At 43.9% G+C, this 21,699-nt stretch overlaps 1 protein-coding gene across 1 annotated transcript in view; it reads right to left on the reverse strand.

Moving 5' to 3' along the window:
* Positions 1-983: 983 nt before the first annotated feature.
* Positions 984-21,699, reverse strand: part of LOC134340321 (vasoactive intestinal polypeptide receptor-like) — a 238,928-nt gene continuing 218,212 nt past the window's right edge. Inside the window, exons 8-13 of the mRNA XM_063037409.1 lie at positions 18,185-18,245; positions 17,078-17,144; positions 15,066-15,157; positions 11,542-11,671; positions 9,926-9,967; positions 984-3,499 (exon numbers count right to left, since the gene is read on the reverse strand). Coding sequence (XP_062893479.1) covers positions 3,299-3,499; positions 9,926-9,967; positions 11,542-11,671; positions 15,066-15,157; positions 17,078-17,144; positions 18,185-18,245 — 593 coding nt within the window. The 3' untranslated portion in view covers positions 984-3,298. The remainder of the gene's footprint in view (positions 3,500-9,925; positions 9,968-11,541; positions 11,672-15,065; positions 15,158-17,077; positions 17,145-18,184; positions 18,246-21,699) is intronic.

Below are 21,699 nucleotides of genomic sequence, written 5' to 3' on the forward strand. Positions count from 1 at the left end.
GGTGCCTGGTCCTCCCCTTTATGACATGCTACATACAAATCCAACAGGAAACCAATAGGCCTTGTGTCTTGCCTTGGATGTTACGGGAATTACTCAGCCTCAGTTCAAACTGGTCAAATACTACAATTGTCACAATATGCGGGTAGATGCGCTGTATCTTTCTGAAGATAATAACTACCTGCGAAGATGCTGGTCTCCAAATGACTGAATAGCAAGTGGCAAGTTCATGGAACTGTCCCACTGGGGTATCATATACACAGTGGCATCAACTGAGGAGGTAGAAATGGGAATGCTGCAAGAGAGGAGTGTACCTAGACCAGCACACTTCATTGAGGAAGCAACAGTAATCTTCAGCATCAAAGCAAGTCAATTAGTTATCGGCCAGGCCACGTATCTGAAGTACCTTAAACAGTCTCCATTCAGATAGTGCAAATCAGTATTGGGCACATGGGAAGGGCCTCTGAATTATGGGCAAGGTGCAGTATTGTGGTTATCAGTCTCCAGATTAAGTTCATGCGAATAGATGTGATTGTGAATATGTAGTCCATTCTACTCACAGTAAAGAGGACAATCATGTTGAACAACATTTATTGAAGGACTTGAGACAAGGTGTGCTTGAAGCCTCTCGAGAAAACTGATCCACTAGAATTACCAAGTCCTGGAGTGGATGTTTCAAATATGTTAAACGCAGCTTGCTGTTAAGAGCTCAGAAAATGAAGAGACAAGAGAAGGAATGAATTTATTGTTGGCTGTTTTATTTTGTATGTAAGTAGTTGATGGTTTCTATGAGTTTAGTAGAGAGGTTGACATCTGAAACACACTGTCACAGGAAGCTGCGTAATCAGATGCATTTACTACATTTAAGTGACATTTAGGCAGACACCTAAAACAGGCAAGGTATGCAGGTAAGTGAGATTAGTGCAACTAGGCAAAAGTGTCGATGTGCACATGATGAGCCAAATGGCTGTTTCTGTGCTGTTGGGGGCTCGATGAGGAAGCAGTACCGTGTATATGTGTAAGAGAGTGTTAAAGGATTGCGTATACATGGCTGTTGTAAAGACACCTCTGTTGGTGCATTGCACTCTTCAGGTCAGGATGCTCTGGTGACAACTCACCCCTTCTGCTCCTCTGCAGTCTGGACAGTTCCCCTCGGGTAATGTAGCTGTGCAGAAAAGACCCTGGGCATGGACAGATCAAAGCACATTCTTGGGAGTTGGTGCTGCCCCCCCATCAGTTTTCGCTCGGCTGAAGACAAGTTGGATTGTGTTCGACTGCAAACTGTTGCAGCATTCAAGGACTTAGCGACTTGGACTATATTTTTTTGTGTGTCTGTATTCTACTGATATATTATGTGTTATATGTGACTGTTGGTACTGTGTTTTGCACCTTGGCCCCAGAGTAAATGCTGTTTCATTTGACTGTACTCATGGGTATTTATGTATGGTTGCATGACAATTAAACTTGAACTTGAAACTAATAGAAATTTCCAGAATTGGTAGCATTCATTATCATCATTTCAAAGCTTTCACACACCTGAGGACATTTGCATTTTATGCCTTTTATTTGCCATTTGTTGTTGTATTGCACCAAAATAAACAACTACAGTGTATAAATTACTGGTTGATGGTCTTTAACTTCACTGTCTCAGCAACTGTACAGAGTAATCTTTTTTTCCTCTATGTGATAAGGATCACCAGACAGGGAAAGACCTCCCAAGAAAGTGGCTGATGGAGCAGGTGTGTGATGGGGAAGGTAGTTTATACTATGGGGTTAATTTGCTCTCCATGATGGCTACAGTGAAGCACAGTAAAATATCGGGGATCCAGATAAGGATTCTGGGTGGCAACGGTCAGTTCCTTGTGGCTCTTGGCTACATGCTCAACTTCTTTCTACCTTTCTCACTCTCAGCCTTACTGCTTCACTCCTGACTTACATATCTTCCACACACCAGCTCCAAAATTCTATCCTCAGTGCTCACTCCCACTCCCAGACTTTCTGCTTACACCCTCCCCCCAACTCCCCTAGCTCTACTGATCTGCTGCCCGGGCTACTGCTCTGCCCCTCCACTGCTCCCCTTTTTCCCAATTGACCCAGCTCCCTTATTGTGAATTATATGGTCAGCATCACCAAAGGTTGTATCTCACAGCTCCAGCAACCTGCATCCAGTCCTCTCCTCCAATGCTGCCTGCCTGTGGGAAGTTTGCCCGCTCACCCTGCGACTCTGTGGCCTCCTCTGGATGCTCCAGTTTTCTCTTGCATCCCAAAGACGTACCGAGTGCTCAGATAGATAGACGTTGTAAATTGATCCTAATGCGTAACTGAGGGTTTAGAAGTTGATGGGAATGTGGGGAGAATAGTGTAGGATTAGTGTGGACAGGAATCTGAAGAACAGGAAAGACTTGACGGGCTGAAGGGCCTGTTAGCGTGTTCTGTGATTCTATGAATAGACTATACTGGCAGCTCCAGGAATCACGACTGATAGATGGGATTAGAAGCCCTGTGATGAGACACTTGCCAGGAATGAAGGAGCATCTTTCACTGACATAGCATCTTGTCACCACCCAGAAACATCACAGACGTGTCACACACAGTGAATGAGGCAAGGTTATGGCTTATATTTGAATCCTGTCTGCTTGGTTAGAGATGAAAGGGCTGCACACAACTAAACAACCATCCTCAGCACGAAGCTCACTGGATTGATGAGAAATGCAATCACATTAAAATTCATTTTAAAAACTAAGAGTCTATTTTACATCCTACAAAGCAGATAACAAGCAGAAATGTGATCTCTGCTGCTCACACTATGATGAAGTAGCATTTCCAGTTAAAGTTCACTTCTGAAATTCAAATCTGGTGAAATCCAAGGAGCGGAATTTTAGAAGTGGCTTAGAATGATCAGAGGTTAGTGCATCACACATACAGTACACCACACAATATGAATTTCTGTCTGTGCAGCATTCCTATGTCTAAAATTTTAATGGAGGTCCAGAAATGCTCAGAGAAACCTCATATGATTCGTCAAGGTCTTCATTTACTGGCACCACTGACAGCTATCTCAAGAGTGAAACAATTTTTTTATTTCATATGGCAATGAGTATCATTGAATAAAAATGCTAAATTACCTTAATCATTACCTTCTAAGGCTGATTTTCTAATGGCTTGTGGTGTCAAACAAGTATGCCTATGACACTATGGTCAGATTTCATGTTGTGCGTGGCTGATATTGAATGCTCAGAAAATCTCCGCTTAAGTTGGAAGGCGTGGTACCCTCCGTCCCTAACCCAACCTAACTTTCACTTCACTGCACAGTCGTGACGTTTGGGTCAGGGTGATCATTGTTAGCAGCTTGGATTTGGGAGCTGTAGCAGGACACCATTGATATTTGGGTGCCTTCCTTTGTGGCGTGGTTCTCCATGGACGGGAAGCAGTATCTTGAGTTGGCTGTGAGGTACCATTGTGTGCACCATCTCCGCCACTTCCGGCCAAGTTCCAGCTGCACCTGCAGAACCAAATGCAAAATCTTCATCAGTGGAGGCTCTAAAAATCAGTCACTTATTCAATTCTCCTTTGTACTGTAGGTTTCCATAAAATCAATGCTTACAGCAGTTTAATAATGGGAAGAAAAAAGAAAAGATTAATTGATGGTCTTGCTTGTCGAATTTGTTTGTCTAAGTTTTAATGTCTGAGTTTGGAGAACGTAGTCCAGCGATTGGTCAACATAGGGAGAAGTGCATTTAGTGTTTGCATGTGGTGGAACAAAACGTGCTTTATGTGAGAGCTTGTCAGTGGACAATTATATCAATCAGACACAAGGCCCAGAGTTAAGGGTAGGGTTGTGAATGAGCTAAAAGAAGCTTAACATTGAATTGGGATAATGGAACACCAGCGTCTTGCAGTATGTTTCAATACATTAGGTGTTAGAGAAAGGTTATGGTAAGCACATTTAATAAAATATTCATATGTTTATGCTCTACTAACAGAAACACTTTGTGGAGTTGATTGTGGCAAATCTAAATGGTTTTTAAAACTGAAACACAGTGAGAGGACAACTCTGCCATAGATGGTCCCAAGCCTGGTTGCAAAAGAAAGACTGAAAGAATGGCCCAGGCAGGTCAGAAGACTCTGGTGCTGTCAGTGGCATAGGCCTCATTAGGGGTGGTGGGCTTAAGAAGAAGAAGAAGGCAGCAGTGAGAGGACAGATATGCTGCCAGGAGTGGTGGTGGAGGTAAATAAGATAGGGGAGCTCGAAAGCTCTTAGGCAGGCTCATGATTGTGCAGGAAAAGGAAGGATATGGATATTGTGTCGGCAAAACGGATTAGTTTAGCTAGACATTTGATTATTAATTTCTTTGGTAACCACAATGTTGTGCTGAAGGGTCTGTTCCTGTGCTGTACTATTCTGTGTTGTATGCTCTAACCAATCCCCTGTGGTTAAAATTTCTCTGATCAAATTGTATTTATCATTTCTCAAGAAATATTAATTAGGTATGAGCATCATATGTTTATTATCTTACTTTACATTGCACTGGTATGTTAGAAGTGTGTGGAGGGAAAGGCAAAAGAAATGAGGTTATCAGAGATAAGGCTTGGCTAAGACATTCTTCGGTTTGGAATTCACAATCAAGGTGGAGGCAGCGGATGTCAATGGCTAACTATGTAGGACACAAGAGATTGTGCAGATGTTGGAAATCTTAAACAACATACACAACATGCTGGACAGGCCAGTGCGGATGAAGAGTTTTGGCTCAAAACATCAACTATTCATTTCCCTCCATAGATGCTGCCTGACCTGCTGAGCTCTTTCAGTATTCTGTTTGTATCTGTCTGTCTAATCATGTGTTTTCAATCTGCTATTGAGTCTGATTATATAATAGAGTTCCATAAACATTTATGCTTAATTCTTTTTAATGATTAGCTTTATTTGTCATGTGTACATTGAAACCTCGAAACATACAATGAAATACGTTGTCTGCTTCAATGACTAACACATCCTCGGGGCAGTCCGCAAGTGTCGCCACACTTGCAGTGTCAACCCAGCATGCCCACACCTTACTAACCCTAAGCATAACCCATATGGGAGGAAACCAAAGCACCTAGAGGAAACCCACGTGGTCATTTGGAGAACATACAAACTCTCTCCCTCCCTCCTCCTCTCTCTCTTCCATTCCCCCTTCTGTTTACCCTCTTACTCCTCCCCTGCCCATCTCCTCCCTCTGATGCCCCTCCTCCTCCCCTTTCTTCCATGGCCCACTGTCCTCTCCTACTAGATTTCTTCTTCAGCCCTTCACCTCATTCACTCATCCCCTCCAGATTCTCACTTCAACCACCGCCCCCCACCCCCCAACCACACACCTTCCCCCTCATCTGGTCTCACCTCTCACTGGCCAGCTTGTACTCTTTCCCCTTCCCCCGCCTTCTTATTTTGGCTACTTCCCTCTTCCCTTCCAGTCGAGATTGACTGTTTATTCATTTCCATGGATGTTATCTGACCTGCTGAGATTCTCCAGTATTCTGTGTGTGTTGCTCACGATTTCTAGCATCTGCAGACTCTCTTGTGTTAACATACTACAGGAATATCAGCTGAATCCTGAAAACCATTACTCATCCTTTGTAAACAGATATCTAAAGTACAGCCTAAAGTCTGTAAAGCTTTTAGACTAAAGATTTGTAAAGCTTATCAAAGTAAATTCATTGAGCACTAATTTCCAGTGGGAAATTGATTTGAAGGGAAAGCAGATGAGAGAGTTGGTGCAGGAGGGTGGTTGCTTAAAGTACAACTCATAGAGTCAAAGTACATCCCAGACACAAGCCTTTTGGCCCATCTAGTCCATGTCAAACCATTTAAACTGCCTATTCCAATCAACTGGCTGTTCGGTGGTGTAGTGGCATCCACAACGGACTTTGAGGTGAGTGGTCACAGGTTCGAATCCAACCGGAACCTTGCGCGCTTTCCATCCATGCTGGTCGGCCTCGTAAAAAACAGACAAAAATGCTAAAGAAACGGCAAGATTGCCGCCCAATGTGCCACAAAGTGTGGAAAGGAACAACTCCCATTGACCTGCACCAAAACCACAGCCCTCCATACCCCTACCATCCATGTACCTATCCAAACTTCTCTTTAATGTTAAAATTGAGCTCGCATGCACCATCTGTGTTGGCAGCTCATTCCACACTCTCACGACCCCCTGAGTGAAGTCATCTCCCCTTTATGTTTCCCTTCAACTTTTCACCTTTCACACTTAACCCATAACCTCTGGTTGTAGTCCCACCCAACCTCAGTGGAAGAGGCCTGCTTGTATTTACCCTGTCTATATCCCTCATAATTTTATATACCTCTATCAACTCTCCTCTCAATCTTCTACATTCTAAAGAATACACTCCTAAGCTATTCAATCTTTCCTTATAACTCAGGCCCTCCAGTCCCAGTAACATCCTTGTAATCTCTGTATTCTTTCAACTGAATTTACATCTTTCCTGTAGGTAGATGACCAAAACTGCACACAATACTCCATATTAGGCCTCACCTACATCTTATACAACTTCATACTTTGTTGGGATTAATGTTTTAGAGGATTTCCCTCTTTCTCCTAGTTGTGTTGTTTGAATATTAGTGGTGCTGGCAAAAGGTGACAAATGTGGATTCCTAGTTTTGCTAATGTCCGCAATGGAAGACTTCGGCAAGGATGACTTAGATTCAATGCAGTCAATTATCTTCTGGGGAATGTCTCTTCATTGGTGCAAAAATCCAAAAGAAACCAAAAAGGGCATTTCACAGCCAAGTCCACTCATTCTGTTGGCCAATACCACAGATGCACTCAAGGATACATACAACTACTTAACTGGCTCTGTCTGCATTGCTGGCTTAGCATCCTACTGAGGTAGGCAGATTGGGTTAACAGGAATGTTATTCTTTAGACATTCTTAAGTCTTGCATGAACTCAGAATTATTGAAATAGAAATCAACTCTGGAATCAATGCAAGCCAGCTTTGCAATAAAAAAAAGTATATTAATTATTTTGGGATCTGAACATTGCTAAAAAAGTCAGCGTTTGATGTCTGTCCATAATTTTGTCCTTGAGAAGCTGGTGAACTTCTGAAGTCATTCTTTTGAGAGTCTTCCATGATGTAGCCGGGGAAATACCTCCAGGATTTAGACCCAGTGACAATAAAGAATTAATGATATATCTCCAAGCAACCTTTGGGTGGTTGCTGCCCTTGTCCTTGTAATGGTTGTGGGAAGTGGTTGGAGTAGGAGATTATTCCTCATCTAGTACAAACTGCACCCAACCAGGAGGGAAGAAATGTTTAGAATGGTGAATGGAGTGCTTGATGCAGAGAAATATGGTGTAGCCAAATGGGAGATGATAAGATGGGAATAAGAAATGGACACTTTAACTGCAGTCAGCTATCCACCAGTTCTCGTACCTGCAAGTTAACTTGCCCTGCAGTGCTCCTGCAGAAAGATTTGACTTGAAGGTATCTGTACTCTCTGCATAGTTCTGGCCAACTAGCCAGAGTAACCTGGTGAACAAGTCAATTCCAAATTGGTCATCACAATAGTGGGCACGTGGCCAAGTGGTTAAGGCATGGGACTAGCTACCTGAAGGTTGTGAGTTTGAGCCCCAGCCGAGGGAACGTGTTGTGTCCTTGAGGGCACTTAATCACACATTGCTCTGCGACGACACTGTTGCCAAGCTGTGTGGATCCTAATGCCCTTCCCTTGGACAACATTGGTGTCGTGGAGAGGGGAGACGTGCAGCATGGGCAACTGCTGGTCTTCCATACGACCTTGCCCAGGCCTGTGCCCTGGAGAGTGAAGACTTTCCAGGCACAGATCCATGGTCTTGCAAGACTAACGGATGCTTTTACATCACAATAGTGTAATTGGATAGAGCTGCTGCTTCAGAGATTCAGCATACTTGGTTCAATCCTGGACTAGAGCACTGTCTGTAGGAAGTTCACATATTTCCCTGAAATTGCTTGGGTTTCCCTGCATCCTCCAGTTTTCTCCCATGTGCCAAAAGACATAAGGATTGGTAGACTAAATGGCCAGTGAGAATTGTCCCAGTAAAATCAAGATGAGTTGTTGAGAATGTGGAGAGAGGAGGTTACAGGGCGAAATTAGTGGGGGAATAGGACTGCATTGTGATCTAGCATTGATTTGATGGGCTGAGTGGCCATTTTCTATGTCTATGGAAAATGTTTCCTCTTTGAAAAACAAGACTTTGAGATGGCTTGAATGAACTTTCCAAAATTGCAAAGGGAGTTAAAAATTCATAGAGTTATAGAGCACGACTTGTCTATGCTGACTGAGATGATGTGAGGAGAGAGTTAAACGTGATTCTTTCTTGGTACATGCCAAAATAAATGGAAATTTGAAGACAAAATGGTGTCAGGTTGGAATGTGGTAATGGCCTGTTTTCCTCTTATTGACCAATAATTTGTCTCTATTTTGAATACACATCATTAAGATGAGATACTGGTAAATAATGCTTTCCTACTTACAGACCTGTTGCCTTCTTTTTCCCAAATAATGTTTCTGGGCTGGAGGTCATAAGAGATGAGGGGGTGCCACAAAGGGATAGAAAAGTACCAGGGTGAAGGAATCTTAAAGGATATAAAAAGGGGCACTTTCTTTGTGCAGTGGGAGAGTTTTGGTCATGACCAGTGCTGATGCGAAGAAGCTAGAGACAAGTACGTTGAGGGAGTTAGAGTATGTCAAGTCAGAGCTAGAGAGAGAGACAGAGAGAGAGAGAAAATGCTGAGTGTGAGATTGTCAGAACTGTCAGAAAGTGCCCCCTTCAACACTGCAGAGATCGGCTGGTTTAGGGAATGCTAAATATTATTTTAATTTCTGTACTGCTACTACTGTAGACATTTGTTTGCCTTTCTCCATTGCATTTGTGCTAGTTCTAATAAAGTGTTTTTTCTAGCCTTGAATACTTGTGCAGTGTCTCCTTTGTTTGAGAACGCATATATGAATATCCCAAGTTGTATAAAAAAAGGAGCACATAATAAATTTTAAAATAATTTTCTTTAAAGGTGCCTATCTACATTAATCTCATTTTCTTATCTTTAGCCTATATCCCTCTGAACCTTTCCTATCCATGTACTTGTCCAAATATCTTTTTAATGTTGTAATCGTACCGGGCTCTACCACCTCTGGCAGTTCGTTCCTTATATCCGCCACCCTGGATGACAAAAAAAACGTATCACATCTCTTTAAAGGATTTCTTCTCTCATCCTAAACTCACATCTTCTAGTTTTAAACTCCCCTTCCCTTGGAAAAAGACTATGAATATCTACTCTATTTATGGCCATCATAATTTTATAAATCTCCTCAGCCTCCTGTACTTTATTGAGAACAATCCCAGAATTATTTATTTTTCCTGGTAACTAAAGACCTCCATTCCAGGCAACATCCTGGTGAATCTCTTCTGCATTCTGAATCTACTCTGCTGCAGTGTCACTACCTGAACATATCAGGTGGGGAAGATATCAAGGCAGAACTTCAAATCAAATCAAGTTTAGCTGTCATTCAAACCATACGTGGATACAGCCGAACGAGACAGTGTTCCTCTGGGGCTACGGTGCCAAAACATACCTGTGCATTCAAAATAACAAGAAAGAAAAAAAAAGAACATAGCCACCTAAGGAAACATATTTTTAATCCAAGTCCCTGAGTGACAGGTCCCATAAATTGATGGTTCCTGGCAGACCAGCCTGTAATTCCACCCATCTAACACTGGAGGTCAGCACTGACAGGCGAGGCCACCCCAACTGAGCCCAGATGCCACGCTAAACGCAATGCTGAGGATTGAGGCCTAGTCCTCGCCACCTGTCTTGCAACCACACAAGGGAAGCAGGCCTGCGGCAATCAATGCCAATTTGACTTCAAAGCTAGTGTAGAAATGATAGATCTTACCTCTCCATTCAAAAAACAGTACAGGATCGCAACAATGAAACCCTGGGAAGAGTGGGGAAAGGACAATAAGTTTACACAAATCACACTTGTCACTACTGGTTATACATAACCTTTGCTTGAATTAAATACATTTGAAATGGAGTAGCTGGTGGACTCAGAGAGAATAAGTGGCTTGAGTGGTTTGAAAGCCAGCAGATTGGAAGTATTCGACTTTTTGCCCTTTCATTTTGAGCTCTGTCCCAGTTTACCAAGATATAGTACAGAGGTTTGCACTGGCTGTGCTAAAGTGGTTTTTGACTTACGGTGATGCAGTCCAAGCTTTCCCTGTATTAGTCAGCAAGTACATCCCTGGCAAAAGGAATGAGTTCTCTTCTGTCTCTGCTCTCTTTGCGCGCCGTATCATGACATTCTCCCCGCTGATCTTGCCAAATAGAGCTTCCTGATATCCATTGACTTTGCATACTATTTCCATCATGTTCAACTCTGACCACTTGAACAGTCCCACTTAAACTAGAGTCTGATCTGCATATTAAAAGCAGGACCTGCTGGCTCCTGGCATGTGTTCTTGCTCACTGATCAGAAGAGCAGATTACATACCTGGCAGTACAAATGGGCTGATTCTCTTGCTTAAATTTAGCAAGCCTCCCTGCTTTTTACTGCTGGAAATGTTTGTTAAAACCACCAGTTACAACTTTAGAGGATCTTTGTGTTATGTTTTGTGACGTCAAAGCATTAAACCAATTAGAAGAAAACAAGAGAGCTGGGAATGTGAGCCTATCTTTGGGTTTACTTAAAGCGAGGCGCACACGTATCTCGTAGTAGTGTGACAATGTATGTGATTCACGTATTTATACATATAACCCAATATGAATTATTTAAATGAACAAGAATGCTTAATCGACCAATCTATATATATATACACACACACACACACACACACAAGATTACTCAGATATCATTGAAATATTAAAGACACAACACTTTGCTCAATATTTAATGTGACTCCTGTCCATTTCCCACAGGAACAATATGTGTAAAATTAGGGACAGCCTGTATTCGGCAGGCTCACGCCTAGGTCAAAGTGGGATTGGAATACCAAACTCATTTTAATGTGGTAATATCAACCCTAGTTACAACACGCTGGAGGAAGTCAGCAGGTCGGGCAGCATCCGTGGAAAAGGTCGACGTTTTGGGCCTTCACGAAGGGTTCTGGCCCGAAACGTCGACCGATCTTTTCCACGGATGCTGCCCGACCTGCTGAGTTCCTCCAGCGTGTTGTGAGTGTTGCTTTGACCCCAGCATCTGCAGATTATTTTGTGTCAACCCCAGCTCATGTCTGCAACGTACTTTGTCAAACAGTAAAGTTCTTCAAGCCATTTGAATTCATATGGTGGTTTCAAGCCTGAGACTTTAGTTCCAAAGAACATCAAGGTAGAGAGCAGTGGTGGATAAAGATTAGTCACAACTTCATTGAATGGGGTCGTGAGACAACTTGTGTTCCTGTGCTCCATACCATGGCACCTTTGGTTCAAAATACATTTATTAATAACTTCTCTTTGCAGATGTCTGAAAGAACAAAGACTATCTGAGGAGTTTATAAAGGTCATAGTACCTACCTGGAAGGACCCCAGAGCCAGGTCAAAGACCAGCCTGAAGTAGTCGTTCAAACGGTCAGGGACAAAGACAAAGACGATGTAGTTGACCCCAAACAGTGGGATGAGAAGCAGTGTGGATTTAGCCAGTCTCCTTCAAATAAGGTAAAGGAAAATCAGTTTAAGAAGATCATATGCTTACTGAAGAAACTAATTAACATGAATAAGTCTCTTCAAACTTCTGCACTTGGTTAATTGGAATAAGGATCTTCAAGAATGAATCTTCAGAGAAGAATCTTTCGAATACCAATGTGAAAATTAATGTTGAATTTAAAATAAAACATCCCCGTGCATAGCCACCAATCTGCATCTTCTCCCTAATTATGTCATTAATGACAGGGGATGGCAGGCTCCTGGGCAGTTTCAGCTATTTTAACAAGGATCGTTGGAATGTAATTGAAAGTTATTTGAAGGTTATCTTCCCCACACTGTGCCTGGTTCTCCAACTTCTCCTGCTCATTTCCAGGCTCCAGACACTTTCTGGGCATCTCTGCACTCTTCTGCTGCTGCTGATCTCACCTCTTCCCACAACCCGAACATGCCTATGATCTCACCTCCCAAAACTCCCCCAAACCCCCTCTCTCCCCCATTTCTCCTTTCATCCCCATTCCCCCAAACCCTCCTTCTCATTACTTTCTGCTAACCCCACTCCTTTCCCCAATTCCAATCCCTGCTGGGTCTTTACCACTCCACCTCCACTGACCTCCCCATCTCTTATTATGAGTGCTCTATCTCAGCAAAGGACTCATCTTTGTACTCCTCTTCCTGCTCCTCAATGCATACTGGAATCATCATGATGTTTGGCTATTCTTCTTCTGTTGTCAGCACTTGCATGATGATTTCTCTGGTTCAGATTCCTCCTCCCACTCCCCACTGATGATGCCTTCTCTTGTCTCCAACAGTCCTCTTCCTCTTGGGCTCCTCCTTCTGGCTTTTTTATCCTCTCTTGATCTTCTCATTTCCAATCACAGACGTGATACCAGATGCCTTCCCTCACCCCTTCAGACTCACTCCCTCCAAAAACACTGCTCTCCATCTGCTCTGCACCAACCCCAGCCTTGTCATCAAACCTGCAATGGAGAGTGGTGCCATTGTGGTCTGGGAGATTGAACTCTATCTTGCACAGATAAGATGGCAACACTTGAGTACTTCCTTATACATACCATTGACCATGACCCTATAGACAATGAAACAAACTACAAGCTACCATATCCTATACTGTCACGTCAGGAGATCTCTCCTTCACTGCCTCCAACCTGATATTGCCCACAACCTTGCACTGCCCACTTCTAACTCTTACAAAACCTTCCTGACTATCTTTTGGAGACACAAGAGTCTGCAGATAATTGAATCTGGAATGATACAAGAGGAGTGGAGGAACTCAGCAAGTCAGGCAACATCTATGGAGGGAAATGGACAGTTGATGTTTTGGATTGAGACCCTTCATTTGGACATGTCCATTCTAGATGATGGGTCTCCATAAGACCATGAGACATAGGAGCAGAATTAGGCTATTTGGCACATCAAGTGTGCTCTGCCATTTCATCATGGCCGATCCATTTCCCTCTTAACTCCATTCTCCTGCCTTCTCCCCATTACCTTTCATGTCCCAACTAATCAAGAACCTATTAATCTCTGCCTTAAATGCATCTAGTGACTTGGCCTCAATAGATGACTGTGGCATCAAATTCCACAGATTTACCACCCTCTGGCTGAAAAAATTCCTCTTCTTCTCTGTTCTAAATGGACATCCCTCTATTTTGAGGCTGTGTCCTCTGGTCCTAGACTCTCTCACCAAAGGAAACATCCTCGTCACCCCCATTCTATCAAGGCCTTTCAACATTCAATAGGGTTCAATGAGATTCCCCCTCATTCTTCTGAATTCCAGCAAGTACAGGTGCAGAGCTATCAAATGTTCCTCATATTATAACCCTTTCAGTCCTGGGATCATTCTTGTAAACTTCCTCTGAACCCTCTCCAATGTCAGCACATCCTTTCTTAGATAAGGGGCCCAAAGCTGCTCACAATACTCTAAATGAGGCCTCACCATTACATCCTTGTTTTATATTCTAGACTTCTTGAAATGAATACTACCATTGCATTTGTCACGGTCCCGACCGTTGATTCCTCATATTCTCCTAATTCCCTTTTCCCCGTGTTCTCCCGGGCTCCTTGATTGCGACACGCCTGATTCTCATCTAGACCTGCAGCATAAATACCCCGGCTTTGCATCCACTCATTGCCAGATGGTTGTTTCAGCCAGTGTGGTAATTCACGTTCCCGGCCGCCTAACATTGTGTATTCTAAGTTTTGTTTCAGCACTGAGGTTTACAGTGTCTCTCCATGTCAAGAGAAGAATTACCTGCCACCTGCCTTTCCGTTCATCCTTCGGTTTGCTGTTCAGCTCCAGCCACGCTCACGTCCTCGTTAGCATCCCGACTCTATCTCCATGCCAGTGTCCTGCGTTTGGGTTCACTCGCTGTCTGCAACAGCATTTGCCTTTCTCACCACTGATTCAACCTGCAAGCTAACCTTTAAGGAATCCTGCATGAGGTCTCCCAAATCGACCTGAAAATTCTGCTGAGATATTTCCCTGCAAAGATGTCGCCTGATGTGCTCAGTTCCTCCAGCAGCTCTTGTGTTGCTGAGGACCTTCCAATCAGATTTCTGCACACCATGACATCAGTGTGGCATCCTGGACCGTGGAAGCTCCTGATTGTTCCCAGAGTGATTTCAAAAAGATATAGGATGTGATGTTAGTGGGAAAATGTGACCCACTGCCAGGTAAGAGCTGCTTTACACTGGAAATCTTGAGAATATTTACTCTCCCTCTCATTCTCTCCTCTCCTCTCTTCCATTGGGCAGAAGATACAAAATAATGAAAGCACATACCACCAGGCTCAAGGAGAGCTTCTACTCCACTGTAATAAGACTATTAAACTGTTCCCTAGTCTGACAAGATGAACTCTTGATTCTCACAATCTACATCGTTATGATCTAGCACCTTATTGTCTACCTGCACTGCACTTTCTCTGTAGCTGTTACACTTTATTCTGCATTCTGTTGTTGTTTTACCTTGTCCTACCTCAATGCATTGTGTAATAATCTGATCTGTATGAACAGTGTGCAAGGCACATGTATCTTTATACAGGTGACAATAATAAATCAAAACCACATATCAGAATAGAGGGGCGTCCTTTCAAAAAGGAGATGAGGAGGAATTTCTGTAGCCAGAGAAAGGTGAATCAGTGGAATTCTTTGCTGCAGGCAGCTAATTGGCCTAATTCTGCTCCTATATCTTATGGTCTACAACCAAAACTGAAACCAAACCCAAAATCTCACGTGCAGAAAATCAGAGACAGTTTCAGACTGGCAGAAAGGGTTCACATTAGACTCTGCAGGAAGCACTAACTGATGGAGGTAATGAAAGCAGAACAATTTGGGAGGCTAGGGGACTTCATGCTCTGTGGTGGGTCCTCGGTACTTACACGTACTGCCTGTACTCGCTTCCTATGCTGTCTGACGAGTATACTTTCTGGATCAGGATTTGGATGATGGATATGAACAGAATAAAGTTCACCTAAATAAAAGGAAAACATCACATTTCAGTGGTTTCACTACATCCATTCAAAGGGAAACAGCTTTTAATAGGAGAAAATATGTGATTGGAATTAGTCTAGGGTTGGTTAGTTTGAGAAGGTAATTGAAAGAATTGGAATTGAGAAAGTAATTGAAGAACTTTATTCCTTGGAATGCACAAGATTGAGAGGAGATTTGAAAGAAGTATACAAAATTATGACGGATATAGATAGGGTAAATGCATACAGACTTTTTTCCACTGAGGTTGGGTGTGATAACCAGAGGTCATGGGTTAAGGGTGAAAGGTGAAAGGTTTAAGGGGAACACGAGGGGAAAGTTCCTCCCTCAGAGAGTTGTGAGAGTGGTGTATGTGAGTTCGATTTCAACGTTTAAGAGAAGTTTGGATAGGTACCATTGCTTTTGCCTTTCTCACCACTGATGCAACCTGCAAATTAACCTTTAAGGAATCCTGCACGAGGTCACCCAAATCATGGGAGGGGTATGGAGGGCTATGGCCGTGGTGTAGGTCGATGGGAGTAGGCAGTTTAAATGGTTTGGCACAAACTAGATGGGTAGAAGGGCCTGAATCTGTGTTGTAGTCTTCTATGACTCTAAACTTGTAGTTAAAAATTCCGGTGCACACAAAGGTTGAATAGCCGAGGGGCCTCAATCACCCAGTGACAATGTATCTCCCACTCCACCATTCCACAGTGGATTCTTGCAGGGGAGGGGGGATGGAATGACCAGTTGTACCTGATCTAGTTTAGCTTGTGGAGACACAGAAGACTGCAGATGCTAGAATCTGGAGCAAGTCACAAAAAGCTGGAGGAACTCAGTGACTGTAGAGTGAAATAGATAGCCAACATTTTGAGCCAAGATCATTCCTCTGGCTTCAATCAAGGGTGAAGGTTCTCAACCTGAAACGTTGACTCTCCATTTCCCTCTTCCTGACCAGCTGAGTTCCTCTGGCATTTTGTGTGTTGCTCCAGACTGGTTTGTGCTGTAGCTGACAAAAAAGCCTGGGGGAAGAAATCAGAGTCTTGTGACGGATGATCTGTGGGCAGGGAGGATTGGGAACCCTGTGAGAGATGGACTGGGGGAATAAGGAACCTCTGATGGATGGTTAGGTGGCAGAGGAATGAATTACTTGAGAGGCAATCGGAGACTGTAATAATGATGGATGTGCTGGGAGCTGGCTTAAAGGACAGGCGTTGATTTCCTCTGCTGATGGATATTGGGATGGTGTGTAGGGGGAAAGGTAGAGAGATTGGTGGAATGGAGTTGGGGTATGGGTTTGGGCCTCAACTGCTTGGCAGGGAGGAAACCAATTTCCAATTTCCCCTGGGATCAATAAAGTATGACTATGACTAAGTAGATAGCAGCATGGTTTGTGTAGCAGAGTGGTGCTGGAGTCGGAAGTGGTGCAGAGACAAGCAAGATCAGCATTGGAACTTGCCCAATTAATGTCGCAGAGTGTCACGGTGTTGTCCCAAGTGTCAAATATTCCAGGTCAGCTTGGTACGTATGCTCCTGCAACGTCCCAAAAGGAATTTTGCAAGGGGAATGACCTCATTCTATGCTCTCCGATTCAAACATCGTACCTTTGTAGAAGGAGGACTTGTGCACAGAGCTGCCCGGTTGGCTTTCTGGAATGATGTGAAACAGGCCACAAATGGTTGCAGGGTTGTTTCACTACAGAGCATGAAAAGACATTCTTATGCAGCCTCCTAGGGGTGGGGAATCAAACATGTTACATGTGGTGCCTCTAGAGGACAAGAAAGTGTCCTGTCCTTCCTATCAGCCTGGACTTTGGCAAAGAAATGGACCCTGAAATGGATACCTCACCCCAGATCCCAGTGATGCCAGTGTTAATGACAATGGTAGTTTCACCTCAGATACTGTATAAAGGAAGAATACTCACCAATATTGTCAGTGAAATTGGAGCATTGATGATCCACAGGAATGGAGAATCAATCGAATCCCAACACCTAACAGAAACACAGTTGACACAAGAGATTCTGCAGATGCTGAAAATCGTGAGCAAAACACACAAAATGCTGGAGGAGCTCAGCAGGTCAGGAGGCATTGATGGAGGGTTTTGGGTTGAGACCCTTTATCAGGGTTGGAGAGGAAGGGGTCAGAAGCCAGAATAAGAAGGTGGGGGAGAGGAAGGAACACAAGATGGCGGGTGATGGGTGAAACCAGGCAAGGGGGAAAGTGGCGAAAGTGGCGAAAGTTTACCAATCTCAGAAAACAGTTTTCCAGTTGCCTTCATGTGGTCTATGAATGAAGATAGGTAACTAGTAATCCTGCCACTGTTCTCCATCCAGAAAACCTTGTTGAATTTGCGGTAAAGTGTGTGTGTGTGTGTGTGTGTGTGTGTGTGTGAGAGAGAGAGAGAGAGAGAGAGAGAGAGTGTGTGTGAGTGAGTGAGTGAATGAGTGTGTGTCTGTGTGAGTGTGTGTGTGTGTGTGTGAGTGTGAGTGAGAGAGAGAGAGAGAGAGAGAGTGAATGAGTGAGTGTGTGTGTGTGAATGTGTGTCTGTGTGAGTGTGTGTGTGTTTGTGTGTGTGTGAGAGAGAGAGTGAGTGAGTGAATGAGAGTGTGTGTGAGAGTGAGTGAGTGAGTGTGTGTGTGAGTGTGAGAGAGAGTGAGAGTGAGTGAGTGTGAGAGAGTGTGAGAGAGAGTGTGTGTGTGTGTGTGTGAGAGTGTGAGAGAGAGTGTGTGTGTGTGTGTGTGTGTGTGTGTGTGTGTGTGTGTATAGATGACCATGCAAAGAGTTGTATTATAATCTGTGTCCTGTATGCATATGCATGAGTGCAGGTGCAGCCCTCAGTTTGTAATCAAGTTCATTTTTAACAACATTGTTTGCCAAACATTTGACCAATGTTCAACTTACTAAATATAATAAAGAATGGTGCTTGGATGAGATACAGGAGACAGGCATTTGCAACCAAAATGAGCAAGAATGAGTCAAGAATAAGCCATTCATGCTGCTCTATTTAACAAACAGGAATTTTTCTTCTTACCCAATATCATTGTAATACAGCATAGCAAGAACCCAGCTGACGGTGATCAACAGTGGTGTACCTACAGAGGCAGAAATGGAAATACAAAGAACATTGAGGAAAAAGCCTGTGATTTCCCCATTCACTCATTCATTATATGCATTATACTAAGACATGGCCAATCATGGCCTTTCCATGACCATGATTGTTCTTGACAAATTTTTATACGGAAGTGATTTGCCACTGCCTTCGTCTGGACAGTATCTTTACAAGAAAGACGGTTGACCCCAACCAGAGATCGTCTGCCTGGCGTTAATGGTTGCATAACCAGGACTTGTGGTAAGCACCAGATACTCATAGAAACACAGAAAACCTACAGCTCAATACAGGCCCTTCCGCCCACAAAGTTGTACCGAACAGGTCCCTACCTTAGAAATTACCTAGGGTTACCCATAGCCCTCTATTTTACTCAGCTCCATGTACCTATCCAAAAGTCTCTTAAGAGACCCTATCGTATCTGCCTCCACCACCGTTGCCGGCAGCCCATTCCACACACTCACCACTCTCTGTGTGAAAAAACTTACCCCTGATATCTCCTTTGTACCTACTTCCAAGCACCTTAAAACTGTGCCCTCTCATGCTAGCCATTTCAGCCCTGGGAAAAAGCCTCTGACTATCCACACGATCAATGCCTCTCATCATCTTATACAGCTCTATCAGGTCACCTCTCAACCTCCGTCGCTCCAAGGAGAAAAGGCCGAGTTCACTCAACCTGTTTTCATAAGGCATGCTCCCCAATCCAGGCAACATCCTTGTAAATCTCCTCTGCACCCTTTCTATGGTTTCCACATCCTTCCTGTAGTGAGGTGACCAGAACTGAGCACAGTACTCCAAGTGGGGCCTGACCAGGGTCCTATATAGCCGCAACATTACCTCTTGTCTCCTAAATTCAATTCCATGATTGATGAAGGCCAATACACCATATGCCTTCTTAACCACAGAGTCAACCTCTGCAGCTGCTTTGAGTGTCCTATGGACTCGGACCCCAAGATCCCTCTGATCCTCCACACTGCCAAGAATCTTACCATTAATACTCTATTCTGCCATCATATTTGATCTACCAAAATGATCTACTTCACACTTATCTGGGTTGAACTCCATCTGCCACTTCTCAGCCCAGTTTTGCATCCTATCAATGTCCTGCTGTAACCTTCAACAGCCCTCCACACTATCCAGAACACACCCAAACTTAATGTCATCAGCAAACTTACTAACCCATCCCTCCACTTCCTCATCCAGGTCATTTATAAAAATCACGAAGGGTAAGGGTCCCAGAACAGATCCCTGAGGCACACCACTGGTCACTGGCCTCCATGCAGAATATGACCTGTCTACAACCACTCTTTGCCTTCTGTGACCAAGCCATTTCTGGATCCACAAAGCAATGTCCTCTTGGATCCCATGCCTCCTTACTTTCTCAATAAGCCTTGCATGGGGTACCTTATCAAACACCTTGCTGAAATCCATATACTCTACATCTACTGCTCTACCATCATCAATGTGTTTAGTCACATCCTCAAAAAATTCAATCAGGCTCGTAAGGCACGACCTGCCTTTGACAAAGCCATGCTGACTATTCCTAATCATATTATACCTCTCCAAATGTTCATAAATCCTGCCTCTCAGGATCTTCTCCATCAATTTACCAAACACTGAAGTAAGACTCACTGGCCTATAATTTCCTGGGCTATCTCTACTCCCTTTCTTGAATAAGGGAACAACATCCACAACCCTCCAATCCTCCGGAACCTCTCCCGTCGCCATTGATGCTGCAAAGATCATCACCAGAGGCTCAGCAATTTCCTCCCTCACATCCCACAGTAGCCTGGGGTACATCTCATCCGGTCCCGGTGACTTATCCAACTTGATGCTTTCCAAAAGCTCCAGCACATCCTCTTTCTTAATGTCTATATGCTCAAGCTTTTCAGTCTGCTGCAAGTCATCACTACAATCACCAAGATCCTTTTCCACAGTGAATACTGAAGTATTCATTAAGTACCTCTGCTATTTCCTCCTGTTCCATACACACTTTCCCACTGTCACACTTGATAGGTCCCATTCTTTTAAGTCTTATCCTCTTGCTCTTCACATACTTGTAGAATGCCTTGGGGTTTTCCTTAATCCTGCCCACCAAGGCCTTCTCATGGCCCCTTCTGGCTCTCCTAATTTCCTTCTTAAGCTCCTTCCTGTCAGCCTTATAATCTTCTAGATCTCTCACATTACCTAGCTCTCTAAACCTTTTGTAAGCTTTTCTTTTCTTCTTGACTAGATTTACTACAGCCTTTGTACACCACGGTTCCTGTACCCTACCATAACTTCCCTGTCTCATTGGACCGTACCTATGCAGAACTCCACACAAATATCCCCTAAATATTTGCCACATTTCTTCTGTACCTTTCCTTGAGAACATCTGTTCCCAATTTAAGCTTCCAAGTTCCTGCCTGGTAGGCTCATAATTCCCCTTACTCACCTTTCCAGGATCTGTTTCCCTACCTGATCCTCGATATCCTTGTTACTATTGGGCGGCCTATAAAAAACACCCAGTAGAGTTATTGACCTCTTCCTGTTCCTAACCTCCACCCACAGAGACTCAGTAGACAATGCCTTCATGACTTCCTCCTTTTCTGCAGCTGTGACACTATCTCTGATCAACAGTGCCACGCCCCCACCTCTTTTGCCTCCCTCCCTGTCCTTTCTGAAACATCTAAAACTTGAAGTAACCATTCCTGTCCCTGAGCCATCCAAGTCTCTGTAATGGCCATCACATCATAGCTCCAAGTACTGATCCACGCTCTAAGCTCATCCACTTTGTTCACAATTCTCCATCGCAAACTGCCCGTCTGAGCACGTCCCTTCTCTATCACCTACCTATCCTCCCTCTCGCACTGTCTCCAACTTTCTCTATTTGTGAGTCAACCGCCTCTTCCTCAGTCTCTTCAGTTCGGTTCCCACTCCCCAGCAATTCTAGTTTAAACTCTCCCCAATAGCTTTAGCAAACCTCCCCACCAGGATACTGGGGTCCTGTCCTTTTTGTACAGGTCACACCTGCCCCCAAAGAGGTCCCAGTGATCCAGAAATCTGAATCCCTGCCCCCTGCTCCAATCCCTCAGCCACGCATTTATCCTCCACCTCATTCTATTCCCATACTCACTGTCGCGTGGCACAGGCAGTAATCCCGAGATTACTACCTTTACAAATGCAAACACCAGAAAATCTGCAGATGCTGGAAATTCAAGCAACACACACAAAATGCTGGTAGAACACAGCAGGCCAGGCAGCATCTATAGGAAGAGATACAGTCGACATTTCAGGGTGAGACCCTTAGTCAGGACTTTTGTGGTCCTGCTTCTCAACTTTCTTCCTAACTCCCTGTAGTCTGTTTTCAGGACCTCTTCCCTTTTCCTACCTATGTCGTTGGTACCAATATGTACCATGACCTCTGGCTGTTCTCCTTCCCACTTCAGGATATCGTGGAC

Source organism: Mobula hypostoma, chromosome X1 (assembly GCF_963921235.1).
Source record: "Mobula hypostoma chromosome X1, sMobHyp1.1, whole genome shotgun sequence".
NCBI lineage: Eukaryota > Metazoa > Chordata > Chondrichthyes > Myliobatiformes > Myliobatidae > Mobula > Mobula hypostoma.